The 23,216-nt window shown below is 34.4% G+C and overlaps 1 protein-coding gene across 1 annotated transcript in view; it reads right to left on the minus strand.

The window, feature by feature from the left end:
• Window positions 1–23,216, minus strand: part of OSTF1 (osteoclast stimulating factor 1) — a 52,311-nt gene that overhangs the window by 7,543 nt on the left and 21,552 nt on the right. Inside the window, exons 2-5 of the mRNA XM_074281410.1 lie at window positions 10,265–10,311; window positions 2,977–3,027; window positions 2,442–2,505; window positions 502–555 (exon numbers count right to left, since the gene is read on the minus strand). Coding sequence (XP_074137511.1) covers window positions 502–555; window positions 2,442–2,505; window positions 2,977–3,027; window positions 10,265–10,311 — 216 coding nt within the window. The remainder of the gene's footprint in view (window positions 1–501; window positions 556–2,441; window positions 2,506–2,976; window positions 3,028–10,264; window positions 10,312–23,216) is intronic.

The following is a 23,216-nucleotide window of genomic DNA, read 5'->3' on the forward strand; positions in this document are numbered from 1 at the left end:
AAAAAAAGAAAGAGAGAAAGAAAGAAAGAAAGAGAGAAAGAGAGAGAGAAAGAGAGAAAGAGAGAAAGAGAAAGAGAGAGAGAGAAAGAAAGAAGAAAGAAAGAAAGAAAGAAAGAAAGAAAGAAAGAAAGAAAGAAAGAAAGAAAGAAAGAAAGAAAGAAAGAAAGAAAGAAGAGAAAGAAAGAAAGAAAGAAAGAAAGAAAGAAAGAAAGAAAGAAAGAAAGAAAGAAAAGCAGAGGCCAATATAAAACAGCAAATTCTGGACTTAGGCCAATATTAGCTCTTATTGGAGAAGTAATAATTGACCACTCAAAGTTACAGGCCTAAAATGTAAAACTAAAACAACAAATTCTAACCATTCAGAATAATACTTTTGGTGGATAATTTGTGCAGCCTAAAAATTATCAATTTAAGTTATTACTTCTACATTATACCAAATTTAAGAAATTCATGCAAATTATCTCCAGAAAGTCCCCTCAAATCTAGCCAAGTCATACTCACCTCTTTTGGCAGCTTCATGAAGTGGATTATCTATGGACTCTGCTTGTTCAGCCACTAAAGTGAAAAGGAGAAAAAAATGCAAACCCCAAATCACTTGGTAATGCCAACTGGCATGAATGCCAAGCCTGCTAAATACAGCTTGTGGGCTGTTTAATGGAGACTGTTCTCGATCTAAAAAGTCCCTGTCATCAGTCCTATGGTTTTCGTTCTCATTTTACTTAATCAAAAGGAAAAAAATAAAACATTTCCCAGATACTTCCTTTCCCTAAAGACAAACTAATGCTTATGTTTAGTGAAATCAGCTCAAGTGAAAAGGAGGGAAAAAAAGAAGTATACTACAAATGTATTCTTTCAAGTTTCTTCTAACAATAAAGAAGTTAAATAAACATTCAATGCCTGTAATGCATCTTAAATGTAGTCTGTAGTATCTAAAGTAAAGAGAACACCGAATTTGGAGTGCAATCTAGTTTCAAATCCTAGCTTTTGCTACTTCTTTAACAAATCATTTAAACTGAGTCTCAGTTTCTTCATGTGTAAAAAAGGAAGTTGGACTTAATGATCTCTAAAGTCCTTCCACTATGAAATCATTACTATGACTATTCTGAAGGTATCTATATTTATTTCCCCATTAATGAGTTACTTTCACTAGACAAAGTAATCTCCTTTCTCCCATAATAACAATTAGTACATGAAAAATGGACGCCTATTTTCTTATCTCTGAAAACAGCAGTTTCATCTCAGAGGAAGATCTGTTTATGGCAGTCAGGAAGTAAGTAAAAGCAACTGTCCAAATACTATCTCTGATAAGAGCTTGTGTGGTGTTAGAATGTTCTTTTACCTGCAGGAATCCAACACTAGGCCTAAGCTTACATGCTGCAGAAAGACTACCAGGCAAGTCATAATTTATGGGGAGTGGGGAGTTACAGTACACAGGGGCTGGGAGATTGGAAGGGAAGGGAAACTTTTGTTACATTTTTTAGAACAATTCATTTCTTAACCAGGAAGCACTGCCCACCAGGAAGAAAACATATATGATTCATAAATAATCTTTTTTACAGAACCCCCCCAAACTAGTTACTTTGTTCTAGGTATATGTCAATAATTATTATAAACCTTCTTCCCTATCCTTTTCTATTGTCTCCCTGCTCCTGATTATTCAGTACCTATATGCAAATCTCCTCAATTCTAGGTGGTCATACATAGGTTTCAGTAAAAGTTTTTCCATTTAAATTATATGTACTTTTCTTTTACTTTACTTTTTCAGGATGGGGGACCATGTGTCTGACTCCTTAATTCCCCACAAGCCATTATCTGGTAGGTCATGGTAGTAATGTTAAGTGACACTTAAATAAACACTGTATGTAACTTATCTCATTTGTCCCTCACAACAACCCTAGTAGGTAGGTCCTTGAGGTATTATTATCCCATTTTATACATGAGAAAACTGAGGTTCCAAGAAAGAAGATACCCTGCCAAGGATCACAGAAAGTTTTTGAGGACCAAATCTGATCCTCTTGCTACTGCCCCACATTGCTTCTTGAGGTAGTTGTAGAATGTCACTTTGTGAAAAGTAATGTAAGATTAGGCTTTTCTTCCATGGATTTCAGGACACACAAACTTAAAAAAAAAATCAGTAGTGTTGCTATTTGACTTAACAGGAAGATTTAGGTCTCCACATGGAAAGATGGCCAAGAGATACTCTGTTCCTTATTCCATTTTAAGACTTTCACCCATGGGACAAGCCCATTTGGACTACTTCTGGGTGAAATTATTTGATAACCTCATCCTCCACATTAGAAGGTGACCATAAGGAGTAAAGAACATTCTGGACTGGTATCAGTTATCAAAACCAAGAAGAGGGCCCATAATACTAAGTAATTAAAAAGAAGGTTCAAATAATTATTCAGCTAACAGAAGCAAAACACAGTCAGAAATTTTACCATAATTGCTTGGAATGAGTCCAGTCCTGCCCTTTGAGGTCCCTTTCCACCAGTTGGTATCACTCTGGAGGGGGGCAGGTGGGAAAAAAGTAAATTACATCAAATCAATTTCAAATTAAATCTTTATTATTAAATATTAATGTTCAATAACTAATCTGTTAACTATTATCATTCAATAATTACTAATATTAAATAGTAAATCAACATGCAAAGCTCTTCCCCAAATTGGCTGACCTGTAAAAATCTATTTCTTCCATGAAATATAGAGCAATACATGTTTATCAAGTTCTCATATCTTAATTATCTTTTTTTGCTCCCTAAGTTACTAGATTAGCAACATATTTAATTGTGGAGAATATAATTTTTTATTTAAAAAAACAAAACAAAACAAGAAAAGCAAAAATACATTAATTTTAGAAATTTCAAACCAAGCATTCAATTGCATTTATGCTTTCCTGGTCTCCTTTAGACAGATATTATTTTAAGATTACATTAATTTTTTAAAAATATCTAGCAGCAACTTATTTAAGCTTACCATATCAGAAATGTAGATAATATCACCTTCTTCAAAATACAATTCATCAGGCTAAAAAGAGAGAGAGAAAGAGGTTTGGTTTGATTCTACTCCATTCCATTCCATAAATTATGATTTAGTTTAAAATAAATTCAGAATCCATAATATATAGTTTTCATATATGGAAAAATCGGTACAGAAATATGAATGGTAGGTAGACAGAGCCAAGTCATGCCTCATGATGGATTTTAAGCACCTACTTATTATTATTAACAGTAACTAGCATTTATGTAGCCTTTTTTTAAGTTTTTGAAGCACCTGCAAATATTGTCTCATTTTACCCTCATCCAAAAAAAAAAAAAAAAAAGTGTGGTTCCATTTGTAGTCTTCCACAGAAATCACTTGTACTTAAAATGAGACATAAATAAAATGTAGAGTTTATAGAAAGCAAAATATTTCAATATACAATTTATCTAGCACTAATTTCAAGAAAATTATTAATAGAAACCCACAAATAATTGGTTCCCAACAATTATCACTCATTCATTTGTTTTTTGTTTTTTAATTTATACTTTTAAGCCTGTTTCTGCTGTTGCAAATTTAGTTCCTTAACTATCATGTTACCCAAAAGCTAGGAGGGGATATGGTGAAGGAAAAAAATCTTTTTTTATTTTGCTTGTTTTAACATTATGTTTTATTTTCCTTGGTTACATGCAAAACAATTTTTAAAATTTGTTTTTAGAGATTTTTCTCCCTTCCTCTCCCCCATTGAGAAGGCAGATGTGAAGTTATACAAAATGTTGCTATAAAGGTCATGTTGCAAAAGAAAACACAGATCCCCTCCCACTCTGTTTAAAAAAAAAAAATTCTCAAGAAAAAATAACTTTTTTTTAGTATGCTTCAATCTGTATTTAAACACAATCAGTTCTTTCTCTGGGTATGGATAGCATTTTTCATCATAAGTTCTTCAGGACAATCTTGGATCATTGTATTGCTGAGAATAATTATGTCATTCACAGCTAATCATCCCACAGCATTGCTATTACTTTGTACACAGGACAATTTTACTTTGCTTTAGCTCATGAAAGACTTTCCACATTTTTTCTGAGAACATCCTGCTCATCATTTTTTATGGAATAATAATATTACATCCTAATCAGATACCACAATTTATTAAGCCATTCCCCAATTAATGGGTACCCTCTTAATTTCTAATTGTTTGCTCTGAGAAAAAGAGCTGCTATAAATATTTTTGTAAGGTCCTTTTCCATTTTTTTTGAGAAAAAAAATTCTACTAAAAATTCAATCATTTTGATCCAGGCCTATGATTTCACTAGTGCAGGAAACTCCAAAGTGAGGAAACTTCTACCAAAGCAGACCCGACTGCTGCTTTGCAAGTAAGAATTATACAGAACTGTCTCATTAAAAAAACCTTATCATTCAGAAGTTACTAAGCATTTAGTCATAGTAATCATAAGCAGCAACATTGAATCAATAGGTCCTTTTTGTAGGAGAGGACAAGATATTGTGCTCTATGTCTATGAACCAAAGTCTAACTCAATAGGATTAGAAGAAATTGCTCCTATTTGGGTCTGATGACTTCTTGTTAGAAGCAGGTATGTGGTATAGTACATAGAGTATTGGACCCAGAGTCAGGAAAACTTGAGTTGAAATCCCATTTCAGACATTCACTCACTGTGTGACCATGAGAATGCACTACCCTCACCAAAAGAGGGAAGGTGTAAGGATCAGGAAAACTTGAGTTTGAACCTTGTCTCACATATTTGCTAGCTGTGTGACCCTGGTCAAATCATTTAATCATTCTCATTCTCAATTTCCTCATCTATAAAATGGAAATAATTACAGCACTTAGTTCACAGAGTTATAAAATCAAATTAGTTAGCATGTGTAAAGTACTCTACAAACCTTAAAGCACTATATAAATGTGAGTTATAAAGGTACTGTTCCAAGGAAATTTTGTTGCTCAGGTATTTCAGTAGTGGGCAACTCTTTGTGTCCCCTTTGGGGCTTTCTTGACAAAAATGGTGGAGTGGTTTTGCCATTTTCCTTTCCAGTTCATTCTACAGATGAGGAAATAAAGGCAGAGTTAAGTGACTTGCCCAGGATCACATAGCTAGTAAGTATCTGAGGATGGATTTGAATTTAGGAAGATGAATTTTCCTGATTTCAAGCACAGTGCTCTATCTACCGTGCCAACTAGCTGCTCGTGTAGATTTTAAATTTATATATCCTTTAGAATTATCGAAAAGAACACTGAGCCTGGAGTCACAGAATCTATGAATTCTGACTCTGCAACATACTATATGCATAAAGCAATATAGTAAAGTAGAATCAAGAAGTCCAGGCTGAAATCCTGTCTCTACTGGGCTCTCTTAAGACCTTATTTTTCTAATTTATAAAATGTGGATTATTATTTATACTACTTTCTTCACAGGAGTTCTGTGAGAAAAGCACAATGTAAATCCTAAAATACTACATAAACAAACACACACAAACATGATGTCCCAAAGACAATAATACTGCACATGTACACACGTGCCTCTGTGTGTGTGTGTGTGTGTGTGTGTGTGTGTGTGTGTGTGTGTGTGTGTGTGTGGTATATATGTGCTGTAACTTGAAAAAACTTATGAGTTTTCATCTTTGTCATATTTTCTGAGTTTTTAACAATTTTCTTTTCTTTAGAAGGGGAAGAATGGGAGAAATCAAACATAAGAAAAATAAATGTTTCCTCTGAAAAAAATTTAAATGATGAAATTAGTTTTCTGGTGCTCTTGATGGGTCACCTGATATAAGTGAATTTTTCCATATCTCTTGTTTGGTAAACAGGGGTGGGTCACTAATTTTCTATACTTCTAACCACATATTTATTTCTTATAGTGACTTTTAAGCCACAGGAAGCTGCATCAGCCTCACTGCTGCTCAGAGACTTTGACCTAAATTTCAAAGTCGGTTCAAGGCCTCACATTAAAAAGACTACCTTCTAAGCAGATGATCCTACAGTATAATTGCAGATAGTTAATAAAGTCAGAAGTAAAAGAACTTCAGATAGAATGAGAAGAGGACACAGAACAAAAGCATTTTCTTTGGTTGTCTGTTAATTCATTTGGTTTAATTCCTCATTTTATATCTGTATAGGAATTTTTGTATGAAAGGTTAAGCTTATAATTTTTTAAAAAATTTTGGAAATAAAAAAATTCCTGTGACTCACTATTATTGTGATACTTTACTATGGTGATCTGGGACTGAACCTGCAAGATTTCCTAGGTATGTCTGTACATATATAGATATATATATAAAATAGACACAAAATAGGCACAAGGTCAAAGGGGAAGGCCTTAGCAGCTGAAGGAGGCTCATATTATCTGTATGCAAGGGGTATCTGTACAGTGAAAAAACTGTCATGATTTTAAACCAAGTCTTCTTAAATTTTTTCTACTCAAGACCCCTTTTTGCTTGAACCAAGGTTGCAGTGTTTGTGCATGCACAATGCAAAGTGCCCATGTTGTGTGTTCAGAACCAAGACTGCAGTGAAGTCCCAAGATGCAAAGCCTCAGATTAATTACACATCTGACTTTGAATTAATTTTTGGTCATTGTACTTAGAAACCTCTTATAGTTGTCAAATTTTCCCAGACCCTCCCCATTAAATTAAGAAGCTTAGTAAGTTAAAGTGCCATATATCAAAACACATGTATATCCAAATATTTACATATAGATAACTCACTGAAACTAGCAGTGAACTCAGGGCTTCAGTCACTTTCTCCAATTAAATTCAATTAAACATTCATTATAGGATTATTTATCAAACAGTTCTACTTGAGAATAGAATCTCAAAGCTAGAATAATGGGAGCTCTGGAATCAGGACAGGGAATAATCTACTGTGGTCTTCAGGTGGAGGGTACACACACACACAGTGCCATACCTTTGGAAAGGAAGATGAACTCTTCCTAATTCTATACCAATTGCACTAAATGAATTCTGATCTTAAAGGAAAAACCCTGACAAAAATGACTGACCAGTATTTTAGAGGTGAATCATTAAAATGTATACTTCCAGAGGAGCAGTATGAGATAATAGGCAGTTACAGAGGGAAGAACACCCACTGAGCAAATCCCAGAGGGTTAATCTTAGACTTAGTTTAGGTACATGTGGAAATGTGAAGAGTTAAAAAGCTGGTAAGTATTGGTAGGGCTCCAATCCAATATTCATTCCCTTCATCTCCTCATCCTATAAAGGCTTGGTAAACAGGATTGGATCTGAATAAGGTAGCAGTTGGCTTTCTTCTAAAGAGATCAATAGAGTATACTCCGGCAGACCAGAATACATCTTTGTTGTCTGCCCTGGTTTCTCTACTCTAGTTTATCCAGTTTAACCAGGTCTGTATAGGAAGCTGTTAGCGGGTGAGAAGAAATTAAACTAGATTGTAACTTACTGGGTCTGTCCTAACCACTCTTTAAAACCAAAGACAGGAAATGGTGACCAAAGAAACCAAATGCAATGAGTCAAACCTGATGTGGTTTACTCATTTATCTAAGTTAAATCATCTTTGTCTTAACCCCTTAAGTGAGAGGTAGGTAGACATCTGGGGGACTAGGGGACTTTGATGTCATCAATGGCAACATCAGCATCAAATCTAGTTCTGAATTATTTCCCAGAAGCTACCTTATTTTCTAAGCCATGAACAGATTATAACACTTGTGAATAACTTTTCTTCTCCCAAGGGATTGATTGTTCAGCTATGTAAAATTGACCATAGGGAGAATCCTATTTGGGCAATGCTGGAAAACTTAGTAACATGCATAATCCAAAACTTAGTACTATGTGTATTCCAAGCTAGATCTGAGCTTAGAGAGTCTCCAAAGATGAAGATGTCAAGGGGCCATTTTTTTTTTTTAAGGACTTCCTGTCAGTAATACTTCAGACAGCACAATAGACAAGCATCAAAAAAAAAAAAAAAAAAAAAAATGTTTTTTTTTTTAAAGAAAAAAAAGAAATCAACAATCACACACACACACACACACACACACACACACACACACACACACACACACACACACACACAAAGAAAAAGTAAAAAAAGAAAAATAATAATGATTAAATGCCTATCCTGTAACAAGACAGCATTCTAAGACTAGAAAGAATAAAAGTAACATGAAATCTAAGAGGGTGTCAGGAATCATCTAAATATGGCCTCTAAGAGTCCTTCCTGCTCTAAAGCAATCAATTAATTAGTCTAAAAACATTTATTAAGCCTTTTATAACCCTCATCCTCTAGTAGTTTCAGCTTCTATTTAGGAAGTTAAAATGCACACAGAAAACAGACTAGGTATTAAATGATTGATGTTAATGAGTTTCAGGGATAAATTCCAGCCAGATTGGCCACAATAAGCTTCAGGAATGAAGGAACTTCAAAGTTATTAAGACTTGGGATGGGGGGAGGTAGACATTTTAGCAGGGGAGAATCACATGTGCAAAGCCCATATAGTCCAGAAAGTGTCAAGCATATTTGATAAGAAAATTAATTAGACCAGTGAAGAGGTAAAATTAAGTACATACAGGAAAGGAAAAAAAAACAAGAAAAAGGAAAAAAATGAACATAGCACATGGGTCCTTTACAAGTGGAGATGTGGTAAAACTGGGACACTAATGCATTGTTGGTGGAGTTGGGGGAAATGAGCCAATCATTCTGGAGAGCAATTTATCCAACATTTATCACTATTTTTTCCTGTCATCTTAGCCAATCTGAGAGGTGTGAGGTGGTTGGTACTTCAGAGTTCTCTTAATTTTAATTTCTCTAATCAATAGTGATTTAGAACATTTTAATTTAATTGGAAGATGGATATTTCTAAAACACGTCAAATTTCACTAATTGGTACTTAGAAATTTGCTTTTAGAGGTCAAAAAGACGAAGTAGCAGATTTCTACTAAAGACAAATAAATGAATGAAGACATCAATAGACAGATAAATGAGTGCATTAATAAAATAGGAAGACAAAGATAAATGAATAAGTAGAAAGATATATATATATATATACATATATATATATATATATATATGTATATATATATATATATATATATATATATAGAGAGAGAGAGAGAGAGAGAGAGAGAGAGCTGCATAAATGGGTATGTATTGATATGGACAGTGAATTATTTTTGTGATACAGAAGTGAAAATAAAGTTGCTTAAATATATTAAATCTGTAAGAGAGAAAGTATGGAATGATAAGAATAGAAGTCACACTGGTAGGCCTGGAAGAAAAAGATTTGATAAGATAGGAATGATAACAGGACAAATAAATGAAAGGAGAAGACTCAAGTCAGAGTCACAGTCTAGCCTCTAGCTAGTTCTGTGACTTCAGCAAAGGTACTTCCCTCTTCTAAGTCTTTTTTTTTTTATCTGCAAAACAAAGAAAATGATTTGACAAAAAATTTTGTTTCCTTCTAGCTCTAAAATTCTATAATTCTGGGATAGAAGGAAAAAAATCTCAAGAAGGTGGTGAAGAATAGTTTAAATAATGCAAAGAGGAAAATATAAAAGATGAGAAAAACTGAAAAAAGGTCACTGGATGGATATGCTTATATATATATATATATATATATATATATATATATATATATATATATATTTTTTTTTAAGTATACTGTTCATCTTTGTAAATGCAGGTTTAAGGAAGGCTGGAAGGAAAGGAGAAACAAAGAAATGAAAGAAGGGAGGAATCAAGTAATTTTAAAGCCCCAACTATGTGATAATATTGGGAGGAAGGGGTGTTTAAAGTGCTTTTTATTTTATTTATTTATTTTTTTCTAAGGATGGGTTTAAGTGACTTGCCCAGGGTCACACAGCTAGGAAGTGTTAAGTGTCTGAGACCAAATTTGAACTCGGGCCCTCCTGAATTCAGGGCTGGTGCTCTATGCACTGCGCCACCTAGCTGCCCCCTAAGGTGCTTTTTAAATGTTACCTCAATGATCCTCACCAACAACCCTGGAAGGCAGGTACTATTATCAGTGCCATTTTAAGTTTGAAGAAATAGAAGCTGACATAGTTTAAGTAACTTGCCTGAGATTTCACAGGGAGGACAGTGGATCAGGCAAGCAGCCACATTCAGGAGGTTAAGGGGTGTGTGGATGACAAATAGAAGCATTGGTAGATAGATCCCACTCTATGTGGGAAATGATTAAATATTCCTAAATATTCCTTCTAATCAAAAGTAAGACAAAAAATTGGGGGTAAAAAAAGAACAACTTGATTTTATTTTATAACTGAAAAGAAATTAAATACTTACAGTTCTGGGTTCAAATGTATACAGAGCTCGAAAGACTTTGACCTGCCCTGAAAATTAAAAAAAAAATACAATTAATTTTCTTTTCTTTTCTTTTTTTTTAGTTAAGTGACTTGCCCAGGGTCACGCAGATAGTGTTAAGTGTCTGAGGCCAAATTTGAATTCAGGTCTTCCTGACTCCAGGTGCTCTATCCATTGTGACATCTAGCTGCCCCTACAAACTAATTTTCAAAAGCAAAATCTGCAATGCCAAAAAAAAAACAAAAAAACAAACAAACCACAAACTGCAATGCATGCATGATACATGTACATTTCAGCAGTCCTAAAGTTAAACGAGTGTGAAATTTATGGCCATTTCCTAACATAATTAAGTTTTCAATGTCAGATTCTAATGCAAACTTCTTCATTTTCTATTACATTCATAGAGACAACTGGATTACTTACTTACCAAGCTTCCGAACTCATTCTGCCCTTTTTTTCCTCCTAAGTCTTTTACCTAAGATGTCTCCCACCCTCAAAGGCTCATAGGTAAGGAACCACAGACCATCTTTTCCATGAGTGGGCAAATTAAGCCAGGCCCAAATTGACACATTGCCTGTTTTTGTACAGACATGAAATAAGAATGTTTTTCTTCATATTTTTAAATAAAATGTTATTACATTTAAAAATGCAAAAAAAAAAATTCTTAGTTCTGCTACAGTACAAAAACAAGTGGTAAGTCCATGGATAATAGTTTGCCATTCTCTGATCTATTCCATTTTTATTTTATAAATAAGGATACTGAAGCCTAGAAAGGTAAAGGGACCTGCCCAAAGTCACAGAGACAGTAAATAAAATTCAAAACCTAAGTGAAGTTTTCCTTAATCCTTTTCAGCTGCACACAATCGCTAAACTCTTCCCCTCCTCTGGTTTCTCATTTTCCTTGAGCCATAACTTTCAAATATAATTCAACTTCAAAAAATTAGTGATTTCTTTAGGGTGAACCTCTGGAGTTGTGCCCCATCTTAAATTCTGTACTAAGTTCCTGAAGAAAGGGTTTCTGTCTTAGATTTCTTCTCTATCTCTGCATCTCTAGCACTGCACACATTGGACTTGCTGAGAAAAAAAAACTGAGATTGATACACAAAAGACCTACTTCATCCTTCTCTGGATTTGTGGGGAAAAAATTGCTTTCTCTCACTCACCAGATACTTAATCTTCATTTTCAACAAAGGTCAGTTCCTTTCTAGCCCTAAATTTCATCTTTCCCTCAAACACTCACTTCTCATCTTTTCCATTATGCCTAAGAGTATCAACATCTTTTCTATGATCTTCTGATTGATGGACAGTAAAATAAAGATCCTGAATATTTAATTACATAACAAATGAAGTCACTAACAGGAAACAGACTTCAAAGATGGAAGGGACCTTACAAATAATCTAGTCCATCTTCCGTTATTTTATAAATGAAGAACTTAAGGCTCCCAAAGGCAAACCAGTTAGGTTAGTCATTAATTTATCAGTGTTATTGTTCAGTCATTTCTGATATGTCTGACTTTCTGTGATCCATCCTGGCAAAGATACTGCAGTAGCTCACCAATTTTTTTTTGTCTCCAGATCATTTTACAGATGAGAAAACTGAGGCAAATTGGGTAAAGTGACTTGCCTAGAGTCATATAACTAGTAAGAGTCTGAGATTAGATTTGAACTTGGGAAGATGAGTCTGAAACTCTATCCACTGGGCCATTAGGGACTTTAGCTGTCCCTAATATTTAAATCCAGACTCTCTGATTTCAAATCCAATTGTTAAATAGTTACCTACAAGTCCTTTGAAAACCTCTGGGAAGGAAGAGAAGAAATTTCTTCCACGATAACTATTTCATTTTTTAAAAATGTTTCTTGTTATATACTCTCCACAAAAAGTCTATAGCAAACTCATGTGGCCACAACAATTAAGTAGCTAAAAAGCACAATAAAGCAACATCCCCACACTACTTCATTGTTCACAAAAACACACATAATTGTGTGTGCAATTAGACATGAATACAGTTTTCTGATCTAATCATTAAAAATATATATATATGATGCTTCTATTTTCCCTTTTTCTAATTCTCAAAAAAACCCCACATTGTTTTGGGAGACTTTGAGAAACTAGATTTCTATAGCATTCTAATTTTTGTGTTGTTATTTTAAAACCATCCCACTGTGACTTAACACATTCTTGAAATGCATCAAATCAAGAGTTTTTAACCTTTTTTGCATAATTGTCTTGCTCTGACAATGTGATGAAGCCTATGGATTCCTCTAAATAACATTTTTAAGTGAATAAAAAAAATACATAGAATTAAAAGGGAAATTAATACTTCTCAAGTATGTCAGTACATGAGATCACATGCTACAATAGTAGCAATTCTAATTATTGCAGCAATTTCAGAATGATAGACATAAACAATATTTTAAGATACCTACAATGATGCTAACTAGACATGAAACTTATCAGTGACTACAAAGATTATTGTGATTTGTTGCTTACATTCAAAACTGAAATAAATGCTAAATTTTAGTTAGAGACTACTTGAAATAAAGATTTAATTTTTTTTCCTATTAAAGATCATGGATCCCCTGAAATTTGTTCATGGGCTAAGATTAATTAAGAACTCCTGGACTAAACAATCTCTAATATCTCTTCCTGCTCTAGAAAACTATAATCCTATGGTTCTATTTTACATTCTAGTCATTGGATTCATTAGCTCAATGGGACCCTTTGCCAACCTATCCTTATCTGTTCTTAACTTAGCATCACATCTGGCTCAATATTTGCTGATATTAGAAAGTTAGTTTTCTCTCTCCAGCGGAATTAGACTTGTTATGGAAGGTCTATGAGTAGGACGATTAATGACTAAGCATTCTTGAATTTATGCCACATACAAACCTTTTTGGTCCTGGCCCTTCTCCACACCAAGAGTGAAGGCAAATCAATATTTCCAAGTGGATAATTTAGGCTTTAAAAAAAAAAAAAAAGATTGCACACAGAGGGAAGAAGCAATGATAGCAATGATATAGCTATCATCAGGCCATTATATTGATCTTATTGGAAATATGAACTAAAATTAACTGGAAGACTGAAAAAAAATGGAATTTTATCCATTATTCCTCTTTTCTGCTGTTATTCCACTGCTAGACAATGGATGACCGTAATGTTGTAACAATGACACTGGGCTGGACTTAGAAATCCATGATCCGGTAGGACTCTCTTAATCAATGCAGTTTAGCTAACTCTTAGATCAGAAATACTTAATCTGGGTCTATGGATAGGTTTCAGTAGATTGTGAACTTGGATGATGAAAAAAAATTACATTTTTTATTATCACTAACTGTTATGCATGACTGCACATATATAGCTTATGAAATTGCTTGTCTTCTCAATCTGGAGAGGAGGGAGGTTCAGAAAAAAAGAATTTAGAACTCAAAATTTTAAAAACAAATGTTAAAAACTATTTTTATATGTAAACACTGCTAACTAGTAAAATGTTTTCAATAACAATTCCCCTAAAACTGAACATATAACATGTCTAAAATGTTCTGACAGCAGCAATATCTGTAGAAATATACAAAAGCTATATTTTAAGCCACTTATTTCACAAGAAATACAAAAGACTGATTGTTAAAAGGCATTTGACTGCTCCTAGATTTCTAAATATCCCAAGAGCAAGCTCCTACATTCAAACATCTTGCTTTACTTTGGTTATGTGATTTCTAATGTCAAATGGTTCCTCCTCAACAGTATCAAGTTTGGTAGAGCTGAAAAAATGTGAGACATTTGCCAAGACTATGTTTATTTGTATTTTAAATATACACCCACACAACACAGAAAAAGGAAACGGCTCACAACAAAGAAAATAGGCCAAGAGAACATTTTTCTGCTGACTTGATGCTTCCATCAAGTCCTGAGATTAAACTATCTACACTACTTCAAACTTTTCAAAAAGAAGTTGCAAAAGAAAACTTATCTTGAGAACAACTCAAGCAAAAAGCATTCAGAGTACCAAGTGCTTCACAGTTACATTATCAGCAATTCAGATAGGTATGTTACAACTAATGAATGTTCAACAATAAAATAAATTTTCAACTTAAACTTGAGGAGTTGGCTGACATTCAACAGAAACTAACCCACTTGAGACAGCACCAAAACTCTGATTGAATCTTTGGTAATTCACTCTAAACTAGAGATTCTAAACCCAGGGCCCATGAATATTTTTAAAATATATACATTTTGATAACTATTTCAATATAATTGACTTCCTTTGTGATCCTACATAATTTATTTTCTGCATTTAAAAACATCCTAAGAAATGGATCCCTAGACTTAATCAGATTGCTAAAGGGGTTCACTAAACTAAAAATATTAAGAAGTTCTGCTCTAAAGTATTCACACTTGAAAAAAATAGTGAGATTTTAAGTGTATTAAAAAAAAAAAAAAAGAACATTTACCTTCCTGGTTAATGTTGAACATTTTCTGTAAATGACTTATTAAAAACAGTTTCCAGTCTTAACATCTTTCATTCTCAAAAACAAGATGCAAGTCAGGAGAAAATGAAACAAAGCAAAAAATAATTCTGGGAGGAGTGGAGCAGGGTAGTAAAGGAGAAGGTGGATGAAGGATTAGGGCTGGAGTCAAGAAAACTCTTCTGAGTTCTAATCTGGCCTCAGATCCAGAGCAGCTTTGTGGCCTCCGGCAAGACACTTAACAATGTTGGCCTCAGTCTCCTCAAAAGTAAAATGAGATGGAGAAGTAAATAGCAAATCACTCTAGTATCTCTTGCCAAAATTACACCAAAATGGGGTCACAAAGAGATTAAAACAACTGAACATGTAATAAATGTTTAATTAACATTGTTCTTCAGATTTAGAATTGTTTATTTAAATTTAATTTATTAATGATCTTTACATCACATTTTCTTCTTCTATGGCAAATGGTCTAGAATTCTCCATAGAGAAAAATAAGATATAATGTCAATATCACTGAATTAGCAGTCAAAAAACTTTGCTACTTAACAATCCCTTTGATCTCCTAGAAACTCATGACCTAACCACTTAATAGGATTTTACCAAGGCTCAAATAAAATTATGTATATGTGAAAGTGATTTGTAAACTATGAATTTTCATTGAAAAGTGGTCATAAAAGTGGAAAAATAAGTAATAGAAATCCGGTACTTTATGGATCAATATTTCCTTCCCTTCAAAAACTTCAAGGTAATGGTAGGGAAGATCACTTAATGGGGAAGTATAAGCAGTAGCAAAATCTTCCCAAAGTTCCTTTATAATGGGACAGGCTGACATCTGTACTGTAAAACTATCTCCTGAGATGTCAAATATGCCAACATTTCAAACGAAGTTGGAAAGTTTTTAATAAAGTAAATAAAAATATAATAGGACACAGATAATGCTAATGTATGGTTTTCTATGTCAACAATACATGACTAGTAGGAATCCTTATGTATGGGTTAGTGGGCTTGTTTCTATTTGAGTTTGAGGCAATTAAATTAAAATTACTAGGATGGATAATGAATTCAGAGCTAGAAGAGACCTCAAAGACCATCTGATCCAGCTCCCTCATTTTACATATGCTGTAAAGTAACCTGACCAAGTAGTAACCTGTCCACTTAGTTAAGTGGCAGACTCAGAATTTGAACACAGATCATTTGAGTCCAAATCCAGCCTGTACCACAGTGATCTTTTGTTGTGGTCTTGTTCTGTTACACAGGAATTAACTAACCGTAAAAGTTTTCTGATTTAATTGAAGTATGATCCCAAAAGATATGATTCATCTGTAGTGTCACCTTGTACTGGAAAAGAATCCTATCTTTCATTTAGTGTGTTAAATTTATTTACTATTGATTTATTATTTATTTACTATATTGAAATAACATAAGTCAGGGGGCAGCTAGGTGGCGCAGTGGATAGAGCACCAGCCCTGAAGTCAGGAGGACCTGAGTTCAAATCTAGTCTCAGACACTTAACACTTCCTAGCTGTGTGACCCTGGGCAAGTCACTCAACCCCAATTGCCTCAGCAAAAAAAAGAAGAAAAAAAAAAGAAATAATATAAGTCTTTAGGAAGCAGATAAGATTGTTCTCATTACTCAAAGCAGGCTAACTCCCATGGCATTATTAAGATTCTGCCAGAATTTTCAGGTGCTCCAAGTCCACTGCAGGTCACTTTCATACACAAAAATATAAAAGGCAGGCTCAAATGATCAAATGATTCCTTCCTGGAATTCATGTGGCTGATTCTTCATGATCCTGTGGAGTTTTCTTGGCAAAAATACTGGAGTGGTTTGCTGTTTTCTTCTCCAGCTCATAGAGGCAGAATTAAATGACTTGCAGAGGCCTCACATAGCTAGTAAGTACCTGAAGTTAGATTTGAATTTTGGTCTTCCTGACTCCAGACCTGTCACTCTATCCACTGTGACACTTAGATGTCCCAAGAATTAGGGGTAAAATAAAGATTTCCCCTTTTGTGTACGCAGAAGATGAAGGGGTAGGGGTAGTCACATGCAAATAAATACCTCTTGAAACAGAAAAGGAAAGATAATAAAACAGAAAAAAAAGATTTAAGTAGTGACCTTAAGTTATGAAATATGAGATAGTACAATATTTGTGCACTTAAAATAACTGAAGGTATCAGGCAAAAGTTTAATAACTTTGACAAGAAATATAGTCTAGCTCTCAATAGAGCTAACTCTTAAATCTATAGACCACTCCCTTTGTCCTTCGTCTGCCTTCTGTTGAAAGTCCAAATAGAGAAATAAGTACTAAGTTTGACATGGATTCTAGTCTGGCTCTTAATGCTTTTGCCTACAAAGAGTTAACTCTCCCTTTATCCAAAGTAAGGCTTCTGCTGGAGACTCTATCTGGATAATGAGAGGAAGAAGACCTTTGAACTAGTCTCCAAGTCAGATCTTTAGGCTCTCCTCTACAGCCTGACAAATTTAACACAAGATCATACAGCTAGTAAGTATCCAGGGCTGGATTTGAACTCAGCTCACTGTGACTCCTGAGTTCATGCTCTATACATTGTGTCACCCTAGTTGCTCCCACATATGATACAATTTCAAAAAAAATCTTCTTAAAAAAAAAAAAAAGGTTAAAATAAAGCTCTGGAACCCAGATAAATATTATCTGTCAAATTCCTTTTCATGTACTATCCTATTTCCTTTTTATGTCACAAATGCTCTTCAAGAGGAAACTTTAAAAGTGAAATCTTTGCTGTACCTTCATTGAAAAAGAGAAGAGAAATGAAACAGTAGCAAAAGAGAATAGAACTAATAAGATGCTGGACTACAGATATGCCCCATACTAAAATTAGTCAAAAGCCTGTAAGTATACAGGATGACTAGACATAAACAAAAATTTCACCTGTTAATTACATTTGTCTATCTGTTGCTTCCATTGCATAAATAATACATTTCAGCAATACTATCTAAACTGTGAGCTTTAACATGTTTTATGATTTTCCATTGACTTCTCTAATAAATTCAAGAAAACAAATAATTTTAATCATAAATCTACATGTAAGCAAGTCACAAGATTGAATCATGTTAATTTACAGAGAAAAAGCTAAATTGCATATGCATGATTTCTGTATTTTTTAATGCACTATGGCATAATAATGGGCAGGGGGGGAGAATATTTCTTAGGTTAGTCTTCTGTACTACTTGTAGCCTTGTGATTATTTGTATAGTACCTCAACTTTATGGGAATCTTAGTGAATATGCCATAATAAAAACTTGTATTTACAAAGGATTTAAAGTTTTCAAAGCATTTTATAGACTTTAATTCATTTGAACCTCACTACAGCAAGCAAATACTACACTTTAAACCTAGGCTTCATCAACCTGGAATCTCTACCTTTAGTCCAACTGTACTAGAAGACTAGAATCTTTTTTTTGCAAATCGAAAGAGATAAAAAGGGTGGAAAATCCTATCTCTAAAAACACATAAAACTCTTCTGAGATTTATTCTAGCATGGAATATCCTAATATTATGATTATTTGCTAAAACCAAAATCTTAATAAGCGCATGCCTTCCTGGATGCAAATCAGAAATCACACATCAACTTCCTTTGCAATTTTTCTCCTTTTGCTTCTCTACAAATCCTCCATAAACAATCAACCCAATACACAGATATCACACAAATTCTTTTTATATTTCATTACTTATTTTCCCCTTACTCTCAATATAGAACTTTCTGGTCTGATCACACATCAAGTCATGGATAGAAATAAATAGGTTAAAACCTAATTGTGCCACTCCGCTTTGTGGCACCTCAAGATACTCATAATTTTTATTCTTTGGAAAATGTGTTATGATTTTTAGCCCTATAACATCTTTGGGAGAATACTGATGCTTAAAAAACAATAACAGGCTATTGGGTCAGGGAGCTGAGTGGGATCAAGAACATACCCTTTTTCTAAATGTATGAGATATAAAAGTTAATAAATCTGTAATTCCCTCTAACATGTGGAAAGTCTCTTGCTGATTTCTGGTTGACCTAAGAATGATACAGATTCTTAAAAAGAAACTAATAATCTTACAAAATGTCATAAGGATTCACAGCCACTTAGAGGGCAATGGTCTTGTCTTGAGAGTCAGAAAACCTGGGTACAACTCATTATCTAAAGCCAATAATATTCTATGGGATTTCTAAGGTTTCTTTTAATACTAAAATATTTATTATTTATTGTCTCTTATTTCTCCATTATTCACACAGCTGCTAAATTTATATTCTTAATACATAAATGTCTGTCACTCTTCTCCCCCCTCAAAAAAAAAACCCTAAAAAATCTTAATATCTTTAGGATCAAACAAAACTCCTCTGACATTTAAAATTCCTCAGCACCCCCACCACCCCTACACATTCCACCCTACCTAGGTTTGTTAAAAGTAGAGGAAGCATTCTCTGAGATTAGTTTCTTCATACTACCTACCTCAGTGAGTTTTTAAATGAAGTTTTAAGTACTATATAAATAAATTGTTGTTGTACAAACTAAAAAATATCCAGTCAACAAGCACTTACTAAATGTCTACTGTATGTTAAACCCTGAGATACAAAGGCTAACAAAATAAAAAATAAAAAAATCCCTTTTCTTAAGGAGCTCAGCCTAATAGATAATAATAATTTATATGTATTCCTATCAAAAGGATGTTTTCCCCAACACAGATAAGTTATGTCATTAAGTACCAAAATGTCAGAGCAGTGCAGTGGGAAAACAGCCAGACTTAAATTCAGAAAAAACTATACTCAAAAGTTACCTGACTCTTTCTAGCTGTATTTACCTGACTCTTCATATGACCTTATTTGGGATTTTCTTGGCAAAGGTACTGGAGTGGTTTACCATTTTCTTCTCCAGCTCATTTTACAGATGAGGAAATAGAGGCAAACAGAGTTAAGTGACTTGCCCAGGGTCACATAGTGGTAAGTATCTGAGATCATATCTGAGATCATATCTGAACTCAGGAAGTCTCGTCTTCCTGACTCCAAACCTGGTACTCCATCTACTATACCGGCTAACTTGTTACCAAAGACAAATCTACTCAGTCACAGTTGTTTTCTATGATTATCAATTACTGACAAGTTGCCAATGTATCAGTAGAGAAAATTTTTACAACAGGAATTAAACACACACACACACACACACACACACACACACACACACACACACACACACATCCCCCAAAGGTCATACCACCTCCTCTCCCACCCAGCCCTATCCCTCAAAAAACCACATGTGCACTTCCATGATGAAACAGGATGTTTTCTCTCACACAGTACACAATCCAACTAATGATATTTAAAAATCAAGGCCATCCTTTTTATTACTAAGTTAGAGGAAACAGCTGTACATGTTGGCCCAACATGGCTCCCCTGAGCTTTGATAGATTACAGCTTCCATAAAATGTAATGATGAAGCAAGAGAACAGTCTGCTCCTGTGATTCATAATTATTTCATTCCACAAAAACCTGCTTCTTTGGGATGTCACATAGAGAAACAGTATTGCTTGACAAGGAATTGATGTTATCAAACAGTAGCAGACAAGAGCTTTAGAAACATGTAAAATGCCCATATTCATAGCCATATATTCTGAAATAAGTGAAATTAGTTTGAGTAAAACCAGATGTATATAACCAATTACAAATTTAAAAGAAAACTTCTGACAACTGATGTAACATTTATACTACCTCTCCACTCTGTCACCTCCCCCGACAAAGTTAGTAATTTGAACCATTTCTTAATTGCATCAGCACAACTGGAGGACTCTGCCTCTTTTCAAATAAGTGACCAGTGTTTTCTGACAAAAGGTTACTGTTTCATTAACAGTGAGCCTTTTTAAAGTTCCTTTTGCCTCCTTTGCCCTAGAATTTGGGGTACCATTCTGCATTTCTTTCATATTTAAACAGTCACTTTTATATACTGAGATCTAATAAACTTGTCTTTTTTTTCCTTTCAGGATTAAAAAAAAGAGACTCAGAATTTCAAGGAAAAGCATGTTGCCAAAATTCTGTCATAATTTTATTTTACTACTTTGTATGTTATATGTATATGTTATAGACAGATTACATGTTTATAAGTGTGTATAGTTACATGTGTATTTATTAACTTTATTTTACACACTAATATTTGGGCTTGCCTCGCCCATTAGAATATGTGCTCCTTATGAGAAAAAATGTTTCGTTTTTATCACCAGTGCCAAGCACAGTACCTGGCACATAGTAAGCCCTTGATAAATAGTCACTGATTGATATTCAAATAAAAGTGAGTAAAAGCTGAAGTGTGACGGAATCACCCTCAATTTGGAGAGATTTGGGAGTACACAAATTCACAAAACACTTTCTTTCCTGAAAGTGTTCAAATGCTTAAAATGAACTTTGTCAAATTCCTCTTCACAAGGTGAAGTCATAACATTAACCCTTAGGTTGTTTCACCCCTACCAGTTCCCATTTGAGAGGCATTGTTTCTGCTACTTATGAGTTACTTCACCTTAGAGCAGTCAACTAAATATCTTAAGCTTTCATTCCTCAATCTCTTAAATGAGGGATTTAGACCACCTAGCCTCCAAGATCCCCTTGCAGTCTTAAATCTATATGACCTGTGATCTCGGGGTATCTGTAAAGCCATCCTGTAAGAGAAAGGCAAAAAAAGGGAACCTAGAGGAACATTTGCTTTGGTAAGAGAAAGAGTAGAATACTTGGAAGTCTAGCTTCAGAAAAAAATAAACTGGAAGCTTCAGGTGAAGCTTGCTCTCAGGAGACAGATTAGGCAGCAATAGAATTAATGAAAAGTAAAACTTCCTGCCTCAGCTAATCAACTCCCTCAGTGACTTCAGACTGCAGGACCTTAGTTTCCTTATTCATAAAATTCAATGATTAGTTTTTCAGCAAGAGTGATTGTGGATAATCTTTTAGCCTTTCTGGGTGTGGTTTTCTTTAGGTGATTTCTGAAGTTCCTTTTCAGCTCTAAAGAGAAAGATAATCTAGGGCAGCTAGGTGGCGCAGTGGATAGAGCATCAGCCCAGAAGTCAGGAGGACCAGAGTTCAAATCTGGTCTCAGACACTTAACACTTCCTGGTTGTGTGACCCTGGGAGAGTCACTTAACCCCAATTGCTTGGGGGTGGGGGGTGGGGAAGAGAGAGAGACAGATATTCTGACTACATGATTTCTAAAGTCCCTTTCCATTTTAAATTTTTTGCATTTTACTTATATTTTCTTACCTCTCTAATCCACTGTACAGTTACTAAATGTATATTTCTAATGTATAAATCTAAATCTGATCATGTCACACCCCAGCCATCCCCAACCCCCTAAAAAAAAAAAGAAAAAACTCAATATTTCTTTATTGTCTTTAGAATCAGATAAAAACTCCTCTGGTATTTAAAACCCATCATATCCTGGTTCCACCCTACCTTCCTAAGTTTGTTATATATTTTCCTCCTTCACATACCATCTTCACAAACAGTACAGTCAATTTGGTCTTCTTGCAGTTCTAAATACATAGCCTTTCTTCTCCCATCTTTGTGATTTGGTCCTAGCCTGCACTCCCTCTTCACCTCCATTAACTAAAATCTTCAGTTCACTTTAAAATAGCTCAGGCTTCAACTCTTACATGATCTCAGTTGCTAGTATTTTCCAAGAAATCATCTTTTATTAACTTGGAATATGGATTTGTATATACTTGCATGTGTACATGTCATCTCCTCTGAGAGAACTAACTGAAACTGTGGGAACAGGGGCTGTTTTATCCAGTCCCAGTCTCCTACAGCCCCTCGAACAATGACTGGCATGTTTTGTTGTTCAGTCATATCTGACTTTTCATGATCCCAAGGACAATAGTGCACCACACTTTTTTATCCTCCACTATCTCCCTAAGTCTGCCTAAGCAAATGTTCACTGCATTGATTTCACACAGGAAATTGCTTAATACATGTTTGAAGACTTCACTATAAACAGGACAGATATATTCAATTCCTTTTACTATTCCTAAACCAAACATAAATATTTTCTTTCTCTTCCTCTCTTGCCCTCTACCCTTCTTAGTGTTCTTCCTCTCCCATCTTTCCCACTTCTCCCTCTCCCATATCTTCTACTTCTCTCTTGTGTCTCTGTATCAAAAACTCTTTGTGTCTGTCTCTCTCACACACAACTTACTTTTGGCTCTGTCCCTTTAAATGTATACCATATAAGAAGATGAGATGCTCAAATTCTAAAGCCTTATGTACTGGAAATTTTTTATAACATTTCAATAGAAATTCCTTAAGTACTTTTATCAAATTATACTATCACCCTCCATTTGCCTTCATGGGTTTCTAAGTCACATATGGATCTAAAATACACAACATCTGTTCTCCCATCTTTGTGACTTGGTCCTGTGCCAAGTCTAGCCTGCACTCCCTCCTAACCTCCACTTCCTAAAATCTT

Source organism: Sminthopsis crassicaudata, chromosome 1 (genome assembly GCF_048593235.1).
Source record: "Sminthopsis crassicaudata isolate SCR6 chromosome 1, ASM4859323v1, whole genome shotgun sequence".
Lineage (NCBI taxonomy): Eukaryota > Metazoa > Chordata > Mammalia > Dasyuromorphia > Dasyuridae > Sminthopsis > Sminthopsis crassicaudata.